We start from the raw sequence: 15,705 nt of genomic DNA, 5'->3' as shown, positions 1-15,705 counted from the left end.
CAGCCAAAACCAAGCATATGTGGCGCCACCAGTACTGCCCCGTGAATAGAGAGGGGTCGCGTTTTGTGCTGCTGTAAGCAAACAGCACTGTAAAGTCTGGAAAAGTTATTATCCAACATTTAGGTTGAGATTAAAGGTCCCCCCATGACTTGGGAATTACAAGATTTTGGACCACTTACACTGATTCAAGAATGATTTAGTCACAATGAAAGTGAATGTCTTATGAATTATTGCTCTTTCTGGCAGTTCTTGAATCAATCAATCAATCAATCAATCATTCTAAATAATCAGATGGGATACAACTCAAGTAAAGCAGAATGATGTTTAATGCCTAACAATTTCAGTGATATTTCCCACTAAACTAACGATAAAAATTTATTTTTATCTGGCATTTTATATCACAATCCAGCCATTACATTACAAGATTTAGTGTTTTATCTAAAAATAGAAACCCAGAAATAGCCCCACAATATTATGCACTCTAAAATATTTCGATATACGTCAAAAGTCGGATAAAATAGAGACCACCCATTGGCAATGTAAAGAGTGAGAATATCCCAGACTGGCCATTGAAAATTTAGGCGTACAAAATTGGCCAGGTTTCAAGTGCTGATGTGAAACATACGGCCGGTAACAATGAGTGTTCAGTGCTAGTTAAGCATCCAGCAGAGCTGCGTAGAGTTCCTACCCCTTATTCCGAATCTGCTCCTTGATCCAGCAGCATCTTTTCCATCCCCATTCATTCAAGGATCTCATGCTTTGACGAGCGTGATCTCCACCTTTCGGGCTTTCGTGCACGCTGCATTTAAGGACCTGTGCCTCAACAAATCCTGACAGCAATACTGATCTCACCCCTGGAGGCTTACTTGAAGCAGGATTACACAGATTCATCAGGTATGTTGGATTTATCTGATTCTAGATTATGGAAGAGTGATTTCACCTCACTAAGTTATACATAGGCATTCAAAGAAATGTTTGTATAAACCAGACAACATATTATTATACTATTCGGGGATGTACAAATTAATTTAAAAGTGCTGCGGTGAAACATATACAGATCATTTCTTCATCATTATCATGATATGAGATCACGTTTAGAGAAAGTTGCATGTCATTGGATTGCTCAGCATCATAAATGATTTTTTTTTTTCTTTACTAAATGGGAATTCTTACGTTTATTTTCTATTTTAAATAATAAAATGTTTTTTAAGTGCAAAATTCATACCAAATACAACCATATCAAATAATGAGTTAGATTTGCCATTAAATGTCATGTGCATGGCGTCAGAAATGTCTATAAACTGTGAGCCACCTTCTCATTCGTTGATGACTAAGGTGTCCATAAACAAGATTGCTCTATAAACAATTGTTCAAGTGCAGCTGGTTCATTTTAACTTCTTTTGCAAACAATTACAGCAGTCATTAACATTTTGCCCTCTTAATTATTAATGCTACTGAACTGAATCTGATTCAACACTGTGCACCTAGAGAAAAAAAAAACTGAATAACAACCAAATAATGGCCAAAATATTACACAACTAGTGATAGTTATTGTAAAGTGCCATGTAAAGTCATTCAGTAAGAATATAACTACTCTCTTTAACCTGTGATCAATTCCTATTGGCCCTTTTCATTGTGATGCTAAATAATCCAATCAGGAGCCTTAGGACCCGATTCACCTTTTTTTTCATCTTGTGAAACATACAAAACAATGTAACATTTGCATGCCAAAATGTGAACGATTTGACAAAGCGCTTGTGTTCATGTTCGCAGGGCGAAACCATTTATGACTAAAGCTGCACCATGAAGGTACTTTTACTACTCACCCTGCTGACGTTATGTCACGCCAAACCATACACGCCTATCAACGTAATGGATTTCATCAAGCATCATGACATCATGCAACAAGACGTGGGTGATTTTGATGATGATGATGATGACGATGACGACGATGACGACCACCATTACGACGATTACGATGACAACTTTGTTTCGGACTGTCCCGAAGGGTGTCGGTGCTCAAAGAAAGTTCTGCAGTGTTCAGATCAAGGTAAGAACTTCATGATACTACTTTAAACAACAAAAGACGGTATGAATCTGACTCGTCATTTTCGGAGGCCGACTTGTATCAAATAGCTACGATTTAGAATTTAGCTTTTCTGTTTTATTTAATTGACTAACAGCATACTGTATTTTAGCTGTTAGACAGATTGCGGAAATAACGTTTTAAGATGCGTTAAGAAAGTACGGAAGCTTGTTTTGCCCGTGAATAAAAAAAATTTAAAAGGTAATCTCGCAATTTTGAGAAGAAGATATATAAACTCACAGTTGCAAGAAAAAGTCAGAACTGTGAGATAAAGTCACAATTGCCAGAATTCAAAGATGTAAACTCAGAATTAAGAGAGAAAAAAGTTATAATTTAGAATTAAGATTAAAATTTGCAATTACCTTATTTATTTATTTATTTTTTTACCTGTGGCAAAAACGGCACAAGTATTACAAAAATAATTTTTCAAAAAGCATCTCAAGACGTCCACGTTCCGTGTCAGGTCCCATTGAGCTCCGTCTGGCTGAATGCAAGAACATGTATAAGAAACGCATCTGATCTGGATTATAATTACATAGCGTTTTCTTAAGACTAATTTGTCAGCCAGTCTCTCAGGCAACCCACAAAAATGTGCAGCTTTGCACATCACTATAATAAAGAATACTTTCTAGTGTATAAAATCTCACATGAATCATTCAAGATGAACAGCCTGATTGAGGTAATTGAACATTTTATATTAGTCTCAATGAGAGAGATCTTTCATTTTTTCTTTATAGGTCTTCATTTTCTTTCGTTCTGTCTTTACAGGTCTGACCAAGGTGCCAAAGGACATTCCTGCAAACACGTTGCTCGTCGATCTCCAAAACAATGACATCACGGAAATCAAGGAAGATGATTTCAAAGGCTTGGATAATCTCTATGTGAGCAGCAAACACCCTCATCGAATGCTTTCAGGGCATTTTAAGAGTTGTGTGTTTTTATACTGGGTTTACACAAGGACATCTGGAGACGTGCAGTGGTAGCGGGATTATGTGGAATTCTGGACACATATTTGAGTGTTATTGATATTTGCATTTACTGGGGACTGTTTCATACTTGTGGTAAATATTTGCTTATGATTAGTGGTAAAATGGTTAAATGTTCTTGCTAAGCAAGAAAGCTAGAAAGGGAATAAAATACCAAGAATATAAAAAACAGAAAGAGCCCACATCTTGCAAACAACAAGACAAAAATCTTTTCAGATTTTCCAATAATAAAATAAAATAATGTTTTTCTTTTTTTAATGGTCAGGCCAAGAGCTCAGATTTTTACTTCAGATTTTCAATGGCACAACCGCAAAAACTTTTTTATTGACATATTTGAATTTTTTTTAACTTTATTTGTATTGTTATGATTATGTCATCTACAAAAAATACTTACAAATAATGTTTAATGTGCAATAATAGCTGGACCTTTCTCAAAAACCACCTTGGACATTTATTTTAATATGCAACAGCATCACACAAAACCACTGTTTAAGTTCAAAGTCATAAAAATGTACACTTCTGATTGGCTGATTGCGGAATTCTGTTTTAAAAATGGAAAATATAACGTTTGTGGTTATACACCTCTATTATTCCCTTTCTGTATTTGCAGGCCCTGTTTCTGCTCAATAACCAGATATCAAAAATTCACCCAAAGGCCTTTCGCAACATGAACAAACTCAAGATTCTCCACCTGTCTTACAACCTGCTGTCACAAATGCCTGAGAACCTTCCCACGGGCATTCAGTCACTGCGACTGCACGACAACAAGATCAGCCGACTTCCAAAAGGAGCATTTAGAGGAATGCAAAACCTAAATGTTTTAGGTAGGTCTCCTAAGTGACAACCTTAAATAAACAGGGTCTGAGTCATGCTAAGCAGTTAGCGCACATGCTTCAACACATTGCGATGTACGACTTGCTTCATTTCCCAATCTATTCCCTCCATCACGACCTTGTTAAAACTGGTTATATAATGAGATAAACGATCTTACACACTATTTATGTGTGACAAGAACAAGCTCACTTCAATCAACTGATCTCAGGTGACTTACGGTTAAAGAACACTCTGCCCTCTGGTGTCTACATTATGATCTGCATTTACAGATTATATTTGAATAGATTAAGGGTTATAGTTAAAAACACGACTGCCAACCAAAAGGGTTCTGGTTCAAACCCAACACGGAATGATCCATGACTTTATAAGTCATGTTTTTCTATGTAAATGACAAGTGGTTCCCTTTCCTTGCATCTCTAGAACTGAGTGCAAATCCAATTGCAAACAGTGGGATTGACCCAGGGGCTTTTGACGACATGGCGACTCTCTACTTGAGAATAGCTGAAGCGAGGCTTACAGCTATCCCTAAAGGTACGTATTTACATGTTTTATGAAAATAAAATGAAAATAAATGAAAAAGTGCTTACAAATTTGTTGATGTAACCCACTTTCTTCTTCAAAATTAAATGCGTTACTTGCCATTTCCGAGTAAAAACTATTTCTACACACAAGTCTCATAATAGAGATGTTTATTCATCTAAATCCCACAGATTTGCCATCTTCCCTCACTGAACTTCACTTGGACTATAACAAGATTGCCAAAGTAGAGTCAGAGGATTTTTTGAGATTAAAAAGTCTACAAAGGTAAGGTAAACAAACTCCACCTTGTGGACAAAAAGAGAACACAACTTAAAGGCCGGTGTCTTCTACAGGCTGTGGCTTGACTTCAATCAAATCAAGTACGTGGAGAACGGAAGCCTCACTGCCATTTCCAAAGTCAGAGAAATTCATTTGGATAACAATAAACTGAAGAAAGTTCCTCCAGGCTTGAACAACCTGAAATATCTGCAGGTAAAACACAAATATGCACGCAATTGGAACATGGAGTACACATGACGCGCATGGAGATTTAATCGACTTCGCTTCCTCTTTTAGGTGGTGTACTTACATGCCAACAGCATCAGTTATGTTGGAGTAAATGACTTTTGCCCTTCGAGAACCCGGGTTAAGAAATCCCTCTACACTAGGATCAGTTTATATGCGAACCCAGTAAAATACTGGGAGATTCAGCCACCCACTTTTCGGTGCGTTTCCAGCCACAATTCGGTGCAACTGGGTAACCACAGAAAGTGAGTGAAACAGTACAGATGTGCACCATCTTGCCACTGGAGGGCAGCATTATAACTAGACATGAACTTCATCCTAATAAATTATCATTTCATGTCCTAATGGTGATGTACAGTACGTAATTTATCCAAAATCCAAGAGTATGCGCAGTGGCTACAGACTCGTTACTTGAATTTGGTGAGGATTTCGATGACTTTGAATTCCAGTAAAGACAGAATCAACTACACTGTGTGCAATAGTTACATAGGCTTTCATTATTAATGTTTACATTGAAATCTTTTCGACTTTATAATGACCGTAGAACCGTTTTAATTGCATATTTTCAGATCAGGTGCTAAATAAATTTGTCCCCATGTATTGAAGGTCTCTATTTTTTCTTAAAAAGGAACGACTGTCTAGAATCTAAGAAAAATAAATAAAATGTACAAGGCCAGTTTGTTTATTGTTCTACTTCTTGTATTTTAGAAAACGGGCATTATTCATTGGTGCTTCTAGTGATAACAACAAATCTAATATTGCATGCTAAATTTTCATTATATAACTTTTTATTCATTGCCAGTGTTTTCTCTGAAATATTGGACATAGACATTCTTGTCAGATCTCAGAAATTCTGATAAACTGATCTGTATGGACCACCGGGTTGGTTACAGTTTACACAACAGCGTCCCTGACATCTGCAAAACTGTACTTGTAGCAAGTGTTTTCTTAGCCAGCGGTGCTGTGTTATTTGTTTCCAATTCAGATCTTCTTGTTTCTTTAGAAAAATAAAGAAAAAATAAAACAGTACATCTGTTTGGCCTCAGAATGTGTACATCTGTCCAGCAATAAGACAAAATACCAGCAGATGGAGACTTGTGTAAGGATTGGGGGGGAAAAAACACTGCAGCAACTGGATAATTCAATAAAACCAGCAAAATAATGACTCCATGGAAGGATATTGGGTTTAATATAGGCAGGCACTAGTGATGTCTTGTTAAAATCAAGTTAAATCATTATGTTATATAACTATACAGGTATACAAACTGAATGAAGCATGGCAACCTGTAAACTCTATAGTGCTACAGAAATCAAACCAGTCCTGGACAATGTAATTGTAGCTCAACTTTGTCCATCATGTATACATGTTAATCAGACTACAAATTGGACTTCGCATTGTGCACTCGCTCTAAAAAACAAAGAGCGTGCACAGCGAATGCAACACTAGCAAAGTATACAATCACTCCGTATTAATTATTTCATTTTGCATTGAGACTATAGCTCAACTATATCTGGATTCCATTTTTTCCATTTTCATTTTTTAGTTTTAATGGTTCAATTAAAGTTAATTAATCAAAAAGCATGTCTACTTAATTGAAATCATAAAACACTTTTACATTTGATTTTTTTCTCAAATTCAGTTTTCCATTAATTGTCTACATTCCATTATAATGGTTTCATTAAATTTTAATAATCAAATGCATCTCTAAATAATTGATTTTATAAAAAAGAATTTATGATTATTTGATTTCTTTCTTTTTTTAAAGAAAATACTGTATTGTGTATTTCTATTTTTCTAGTAAATATTCCGCACAAAACATTTTTTAATAATAATTTTATTAGTAGTAGTAGTACTATCATTACATTAAGTAATATATTTCTGTCACAGTTTCTTCAAGTTCAACGGAACTTTTATTTTGACGGGTTGCTGTGAAAACCTAGGTTTTTGTATGTATATGATACGACGATAGTTTTTCACGAAAAGTGCTCAAGAAGAGACTCTCAGAGCAGTTCTAGAGATTATGTTCATATGTTCATGTACTCGCATATAAAGGCAGCAGAGGCTGAAAACAGCGAGCATCACGCGTGCTTCAATATGCGTGTAGTAAACGAATACACGCATCTGCAGCATTCATTCACACAGAGACATGCAGGATTTATATTTAAGTAGTATATTTGCAGCTTAATATTTAGACACTAGTCCATATTGAGTTTTGATTTAAATGTAATGATCTACTTTTTATGTATCCATCCACAATTTGGCATATTCAGTGACATTCTGCGTTATACAGTAAATTCCATTTTTATGACTGGATTCCGTGATTTCGTCTGCATTTTCCACATTGCGGAAATCATAGGGCCCTACAACTGTAACTGTACATGTAATACTTAATGATTCACTTATAAAGACAGTTACTTGCTGCCACCTACTGGTATAACAACACAAAAAGGTACAAACGCACAAACACAGACAAGTGGAGTAATAAATAGTAGTGTAAATAGTGGAGTAATATTACATAATTTATATTATTTAATAATTTTTTGTTGTTTTGTGTCCCTGGAACTTAATTTGGGTCTGAACGGGTTAAGAAGTGGGGAAAAAAACAACATAGAGGGGTGGAGGCTAGAGAGAGAGAGGCTCTGCTCAGGAAACATATGGAACAAATCTTCAGGTTGGCCTGATCTGCTGCTGCCACGTCTTGCATACCGGCGTCTCCAAAAAAACTCAACAACAGGTTTGGATCATTTAGGATCTCTGAGCCCCAGAAAACACCTGAGGGATTCGGACACACAGATTTGAAACGCTTTAAAGCTACACCAATACATCACCATTAGCGTAAACCCTCAGATGTGAACAATTCTGCACAGTTTCCACTTCTGTGATGAATCAATCATTATTACATATCTGATGTTATCAGATATTATTATAGTTTGATCCCTCAGATTAAATCAAACTTATTCTTCAATGTTACTTTTTTTTTTTTTTTTTTTTATAATGAGCTAGTCATTGGTCTTGGGGTCTCAAACAGTACATGAGGATGAACTCTTGCAAACGTGAAGTCAACTTGTGTAAAGTTTGAGCACATAGCTATGAAGAACTGAATCTTGGTCTAGTTTAGATCTTTCTTAAACACACCTCATGTTTTTTCCCCCATTTAATTTCCCTTCAGAGTAAATACCTTTGAACTAAGACAGAAAACAACCACCCAGCTTGTTTTTATCAGCCCATTTCAACAGGGCCACCAGATGACTTCCCTCCTCCGGAACATTTTCCATAAAAACTTTAAAACACTGTTTTGTTCAGACACACATTTGTGGATTCAGGGTATTTCAAAGTTTCAAATGGCCCATAAAATATAACTCATGGTACTTGCATGCAGGTACAACTATGACAAATGGTGTTTACAAGATTGAGACACTTATTTAACTGGAAAAATATCCCATATTCACCACACCGAACTTTCTTCAACTCTTCAACTTGTATAAGCTAACTTTAAATACAACTAATTAGAATAAACTATAGAATTAACAAACACCCATCGTTGAGATCAACAGGTATTGAAGCACTGCAGTAAAACTCAAATGTGATTGCAAACATGTATTTGCAATTCCTAGTCATGAAAGCATAATTGTAACAATTAAAATGCAATGCATGTGTGCATTTGCATATTTCCCAGAAGCAATAGTCGTTCTAATATTTGCACACTGCTAAAGAGCGTTGCCCATGCTTGTGTAGATTGCACACAATTGCTCATCTTTCCCAAACCTAGATGTTATTTTAAAGTCACATATTTACAACCAATAAGCCAGGCTGAAGTTTATCAAAGACTGAAAAATATGGCTTGCCAACACAATAAAGCTTTTATTTCACTCAGTTTTCACCCCCTTCCTCGAAAAAATGGCCCAAAAGAACCTCTTGGGATCGCAATCCTGACAGTTCTTTTTTTTGTCAGCCCACAGTAGCGTTCATGCTGCAGAGACTTCTCACCGTCTGCCATGTGGGCAGCAGCAAAAACAAATCTTCCAGCTGACAGAATGAGTGCTGAGGGGTCTGTCTAGCCAATTCTGAAAAACAAAAAAAACGCCACTCTGTAGACGGGTCATGAGAGACCGTCTGTGGTTTAACTCCGATACAGTACAAGCACTGGAAAAAGTAGTCATGTTGCAGAAGGCCTCCATAAAGTGAGCTAGAAATGTCTAAACCAATTAAATTGAACCCACTTAATTATCGCCAATGTGTTTCAGGCCAGTTTTGCCGACTGTCGTCTTCCTTCTCACTTAATAAATAATTTTTAAGGAACTCTGGCTAGTTCTGGTTTTCATTTACTATATACATTCCATATATAGTATAATATTTCTTATATAGAGATTAGAGACGGAGATCAGCTCCAATAGTGCGACACCTGTTATGAGTCTGGCCTTAATTTTGCGGGTTAAATTTTTACTGTCCACATGCAATAACGTGGACTGGATACTAGGCTATTCCTTCCAGAAGTATGTCTGGAAACTTCAACCTCACCTCAACGCAACAAAAGGGGAAAAGAATAATCAGATGAGACCACGAGGCTTTACTGAGGTCACCGAACACATGCAACCAAACGCTTCCAGAATCATTTCCACGGTAAAAGAGGCAGATCTCAATCTCTCCCCAAACGCCTGATGCTGCTGCGGGGGAAACCACAGAGTAATCGTTCACGCTCGTCCCAGGAGAAAAATATTTCCCCGCTTTAGGCAACAACGTTCAAGCCGAAGGGGTCCCCTGCTGCTGGGTTTCATCTCGGGCGCTCGGTGTTCACAATTTCACTCGGCCTCCCGCTGAGAGAATAACGACCCCACAGGTATGACATCATGATTTTAAAGATCGTACACTTACGAAATCAGGGGAGTTACTTTTATACTGATTTGTGAGATTTTATATAATTCAAATTCATGTCTGCAAAATGAACTGCTTTAAGCATGACTACAAATAAAGATATATTCATATTTCTCTTAAATGTTTAGCAACCTATATGCTAAATTCAATTAATTTATATCTAAAACTTAGTATAAGAAGAAACAGTTCATTTCAGAATTTAAAAAAAATGTGTTTAACTAAACAAATCTCTTATTTCTCACATTCAAAAGGCCAATTAAAAGGTAAACACTCCTCCAGATGTCGATTACTTTGATAGTGATTACTTTGATTAATGAAAACGAACTTCACATTATTTAGTGGAGAAACGTTAAAATCATAGCCAGCACGTCAAAGTTCTGCAGAAGACAAGAAAATTACTACAGAGAGGAACTCTGTCATACACACTGCAGTTACAGTAGTTAAATTAGATTTAAAAATTTTAACTCGCTGTATTTTTTGGATCCCTTTTCTAGCTGCTTTGCCAGCTCATATTATAACTGTGACCAAACTACATTTTTTAAGCGTAGGAGAACATTACATCAAAGAAAAATATTAATCCAAGAAGACAGAGTTCTTGTGTCCGTCTCTCCAAAATGGTTGTTTTTGTTTAGAAGTAAGAAAAAAAAAACATAAATACCTATTAATACTAGCTTAGTCAACCGCTGAGGTTTCACCTTCAGTAAAAACCCTGCTGAGATGATTGATCCCAGACATTACAACAGAAGAGAACGCTAAACAAATATCAACATTTACAGAAAAATGTCATATTTCCCAAAGTATGTGCAATTAAAGGTGTTTAGTCTTCTGTGAGAATACCAAACCGCTTAAGCAGAGCAAAAAAAAGTGGATAGAAACTTCTTGTTGAAGTCTTGAAATCTCATTTCGGATTATTTCAGCTGCAATCACTTTCTATTCACATTTCTATTTCTGTTTTTTTGGTGAAACCCAGTCCACATGAAAGAGTATTGTAATATAAGTTTGATATTACAATTATATCGATTATTTCAGTCAATTAAATCAATGTTATCTCAATGGCCAATAGCCAGATAGCCAAATGGCCAAGGCCGATATATCGGCTGATATTTGGCATTTTTCAAATATCAGTATCGGCCAATGAGTTTTTCTGTTTGGCCGATGCATTCGAGAAATTTATTTTGACGGTGCTAATAACGGCAGCGCCTGAGCACACAGTGCTCACCATAGACATAATAAATATTATTATTAAATTATGTCTATGGTGCTCACATTCTCCCTCTTGTTCGCCGTTGTCGTGAACAGTTGTCTAATACGGATAGAAGTCTGTCTAATAATCAGATAGAACTGTTAAACATAGGGATTAAAATGTATACAAAAAAGTATTATAATGATTGCTTTTATATTATTAGTAATAGAAAGGCAAACATTATAATACTTTCTCGTTTGCAGTCAGCATTCAGCATTTAAATCATTTAAACAAATCTTTGAATGGCTAATGAACATTTAATTTCACAAACCTTGCAAACTTAGCCAAATCCAGTTGTGAGATCTTGTGAAGTGTGCATGTGTCTTGTGAAGTCTGCGTGACTTTTGATGCGAATTGAATGCTTTAAACATTAAATTTGTGATTTCAAATTATGCTGCGCTTTATGCATTTGCCCACTATCATATTCATGTCATTTTCATTGCGTGCTGTAAAAAATATGGTTCCCAATGCACACAAACTTCCCAGAATACTGAGTGCTCTGCTGGTTACAGTGTTTACTTCCTTTTTAATTATATTTTAATTAAATATTTATTTATATGTTAAAATACTGTCATCTAAAGTATAAGTATGTTTATTTTACAAATTTATTTTTTAATCCATTTTCAAATGATTTCAAATGTCTTAAATATTAATTAAAATAAATACAATAATATCGGCTTTATACCGTCCACCCTGCTTTCCAAGATATCGGCATCGGCTGTCAAAAAACCAATATCGGTCGACCACTAAAATGCATAACATAAAATACACTAGGAGGGGAATAAACAAAGTTTAGCATTAGCATTCCTAATAATCTTGTTCTAATTATCAAAATACAATTAATTTTTTGTGTCTGTTGCAAACAGGTTAAAGGGAAATACCAACCAAACCATGACGCCATCACACATCTTGACAATACCGTCTCTGCTTTTGCTTTCTGGAGTTCTGGTACTTTCTCAAGACTATGAAGTTGACTATTCGGATTATGACACAGATGACTTTTCGCCTGAAGTTCCTCAACTTTCTGTACCTCAACAACCTGATTACGATACCCTACTAATGTATTCGTACGAATGTGCCAGCGAGTGTTTCTGCCCCTCGTCCTATCCTATTGCCATGTATTGCAACCAACGAAATCTCAAGGCGATTCCCAATGTCCCTAGACACATCCGCCACTTGTACATCCAGCATAACGACATAGAAGAGATAACTTCAAAGCCTTTCATTAATGCCACGTCCCTGAGGGAAATCAACCTCAGCTACAACAAGATCCAATCATCTAAGGTGGATAAAGATGTCTTTAGTGTACTCAAGGAACTCATTCACTTACACCTTGAGCATAATAATCTGGAAGACATTCCTTCTCCTCTGCCAAAAACTCTTAAGAGACTTCATCTGGGCTTTAATAAAATTTCAAAGATACCAGCTGACGCCACACGCGAGCTTACGAAACTTACAGTGCTGGATTTGTGCAGCAACAAACTAACAGATGCAGGTATTAAAGGAAAGATCCTATCTGGCATGAAGAGCCTCATGCAAATCAACATGTGCAACAATAAGCTCAAGTCCATGCCAGCAGACCTTCCAGAATCGATCCAGCAGATATCACTGGAAAACAACTCAATCGTCTCCATACCGGAGGGATACTTTAAGAAGACTCCTAATCTTTTGTCCCTTCGCATGCCGCACAATAAACTCAAATCAGTTGCATACAGTGCCTTTAACCTGTCCAAACTGATGGAGCTCCATTTGGGCCATAACCAGCTCTCCAAACCTTTTTTTGTTCCCAGGACCTTGGAACATCTTTATCTAAACCACAATGACTTTAAAGGTAGGATTAAACTTAAAGGCACAAATGCTGTAGAATAAAACATGAAGATCTCTTCAAGAAATGTTAACCACATCCTTAATTTACTTAAATAATGAGATATGTCTCTTTGCAGATCTGAATATCTCTCTGATGTGTCCATCACTGGATCTTGGCAACCCTAACATGCTGACCTATATACGTCTCGACAACAATAAGCTGAGAGGACCAGTGGACTACTACGCTTACAGATGTTTCCCAAGGCTGATAATGATATTTTACGGAAACCAAAGGAAGGACGATGAAGAGGACTCTGAAACCAAAAAATATGAAAAACCCGAACGACCAAAGGCAACAAGGCTATCGACTTGATCAAATAGATAGATTTTTGAGATGCGTCCTAGTTCAACACACCAAACTATTCATTATTCAAAGGATAAAGGAGGATTTATAATATTGAAATATTATTGAAAATACATATATTAGTAAACATTCAGTTCATTTCTGCTTGAACATTCTATTTGATTTTCTGCTTGCATGGTTATGCATCTATGCATCTCAATCAGCATAAAATTTGGGCAAAACTGAATTATGTATGGAAAGTTCTGATTTAAAGTTTGCTTTGTTTTGCGCAGCGTCACTTTTCTCTCCATAAATACAATATAAAGCATATATCTACACTAATACACTGCATTGCAATGCATGTGAATTCCTGCAAATGTAATAAATAACAAAGCTACTCTTTTTTTCTTGTGAAATTACTGTAAAACTCTACTGAAGCTGGAAAAGTATAAGTATCCAACATAAAGCAAAAAGAAAAATAAACAATATAGCAATGCTACTGCATGCAAATATAATGACAGCCCATTAGTTTAATGAAATAAACATCCTGTAATGTCATTTTTGGGCACTATAATTTAAAGACTCACCAGATGGTGGCATTTATTGGTAGACTTAATTTGGTTCACTCAAAAATGAAAATTTTATCATTCACCATCATGTCATTCCAAACCTGCAACTCTGTGTCCTAACTATACGCGACGCAACAAGACTCCAGCGACAAACAATTTGGCTGTCCACACCAGACATAATACGACCTTTTTAAACCTTTTTAACATCATTAAATGTACATACTGAAAGACTGATACCATCTTTGTTCTGGAATTCAGTTGTGGGTTCGCATTGAGTTCGCAGTTTTAACATACGTGTTTGCTTGAATTGATTTTCAAGATCTGAGGCAAACTATGTTGTTACTTTCATTATGGCTATAAATGTGATGCAACATTATATTCAAACTCACATTAGACACTTTTAACATTGAATAAAGCACATAATCAGTACCTGAGATTATCATTGTCATAGTTTGTATGCAGTGTTGGGGAGTAACTAGTTACATGTAACAGAATTACGTAATTTAATTACAAAATAAAAGTAAATGTAATTAGTTACAGCTACTAAGAAAAAATGTGTAATTAAATTACAGTTACTTATGAAAATGTTAAGGATTACAAAAGGGGTTACGTTTAATTTTAATTTTTTCACACACACTCCCACGTACAGATTTAATCGATTTCTTTCATAAATTGCAGTGACTGCTCTAAAATATGAATCAGCAATGTTTCAGAAATTTATAACATGCTTATCTGATAACTCTTATACGTATTTTCTATATGGGTTTGTATATGCTTAATTGTTTAAGATTAACTGTTTTTCCAAGGCATTGTTAGATTCCCGTGTATCCTGTCATAGCTATGCAAAGATTTGATAAAAAAAAAAAAAAAACAGTATCATAGCTATTAAACTATTTCTTGTTATGATTTTAAATCTGTATTTAAACTCAGAATGATTTTAAAGTAAGTCTGATTGTGTGGTGGCTGTGCTTCAAACGGGACATCAAATGCCCAAGTTGGTATGATTCCACAAGTTGGTATGATTCTTTAGGGTATTCTTGAAATGGTCTCAGTGGTCATGAACAACAACACCCTTTTTACCTTGTCAAAAACAGCTCTGTTTACAGCGACTCATTTCGGTGCATAACTCTTTACATGCTAATGAGCTCTGCTCACCCCCTTACTACCTTTCTGGGCCTTGAACGTGTCAGTTGCACTGCTGTCTATGCAGGGTCAGAAAGCTCTCTGATTTTATCAAAACGGATTTGGAACAACATGAGGGTGAGTAATAAGTAAAAAGAAAATAAGTATTTTTGCACCTTTTACACACCAGTTTTTTAGTGTAGAAGACTTATGTTTAAATATTTGGAATCCTCCAAATCAAGTCATGTGGTTAAGAAACCACCCTGACAGAGAAATTAACCACAGAGGATCAGCAGTGTAAAAACATTTCTAAGTATCTGGCCCTTTTCCTAGTATAGTAACTTTTTACAGGTTGGCAGTAATTGTTAACACACCTATAATATTATTCATACTCAATTTCCATCTCTTACAAGTTTATTTCCAAAGGGCCCGAGGTGCCTTTCGTCTTGTCTTAAGGTGCAAAAAGGAGAGTAAATCATTCACATGTTTCCTATTAAACATGTTTTTCTTCACTGTAATCTTTAAGTGTCTGTTTTATAGAGGAGCTCTGTTGTACTTTTGTAATGCATTGTATTTGGTTTTAATGAAATGTATATAGTCAAACTTGTAAATTACACATACAAACTGAAAACGTTTAATCACAGTTGGGATACGTAAAGATGGACAATTAGAATTAAAGAATTTGTTAAATTCCGACCTGATCTATCCTAATGTCCCATTATCTACCCCAATTACCACTGTCCACCCATTATCTTGTTGCAGATTCCTGCAGAACTAATCCAGCTACTTTTTTTTTTTT

General features: G+C 35.8%; 3 protein-coding genes across 5 annotated transcripts in view; 2 read left to right on the top strand and 1 right to left on the bottom strand.

Moving 5' to 3' along the window:
* cenpp (centromere protein P) overlaps nucleotides 1-15,705 on the bottom strand; it is a 69,159-nt gene that overhangs the window by 25,948 nt on the left and 27,506 nt on the right. The window lies entirely within an intron of this gene.
* On the top strand, nucleotides 32-6,531 carry aspn (asporin (LRR class 1)). 2 transcript variants are annotated; one of them, XM_058759624.1, is made up of 8 exons: nucleotides 32-894; nucleotides 1,774-2,050; nucleotides 2,855-2,967; nucleotides 3,683-3,896; nucleotides 4,327-4,437; nucleotides 4,617-4,710; nucleotides 4,779-4,917; nucleotides 5,002-6,531. In XM_058759624.1, exons 2-8 carry the CDS (start codon nucleotides 1,804-1,806, stop codon nucleotides 5,197-5,199), a joined length of 1,116 nt encoding a protein of 371 aa, XP_058615607.1. In that variant the 5' UTR covers nucleotides 32-894; nucleotides 1,774-1,803; the 3' UTR covers nucleotides 5,200-6,531. The 2 variants fall into 2 exon arrangements, with proteins under 2 accessions (XP_058615607.1, XP_058615606.1); XM_058759623.1 differs by lacking the exon at nucleotides 32-894 and having other exon boundaries at nucleotides 1,120-2,050.
* omd (osteomodulin) lies at nucleotides 11,857-13,245 on the top strand. Its single transcript, XM_058760214.1, has 2 exons — nucleotides 11,857-12,897; nucleotides 13,010-13,245. The coding sequence occupies exons 1-2, from the start codon at nucleotides 11,958-11,960 to the stop codon at nucleotides 13,243-13,245; spliced, it is 1,176 nt and encodes a 391-aa protein (XP_058616197.1). The 5' UTR covers nucleotides 11,857-11,957.

Source organism: Onychostoma macrolepis, chromosome 22 (genome assembly GCF_012432095.1).
Source record: "Onychostoma macrolepis isolate SWU-2019 chromosome 22, ASM1243209v1, whole genome shotgun sequence".
Classification (NCBI taxonomy): Eukaryota; Metazoa; Chordata; class Actinopteri; order Cypriniformes; family Cyprinidae; genus Onychostoma; species Onychostoma macrolepis.
The sequence above is the reverse complement of the archived record's forward strand: the minus strand, read 5'-3'. Positions and strand labels throughout refer to the sequence as shown.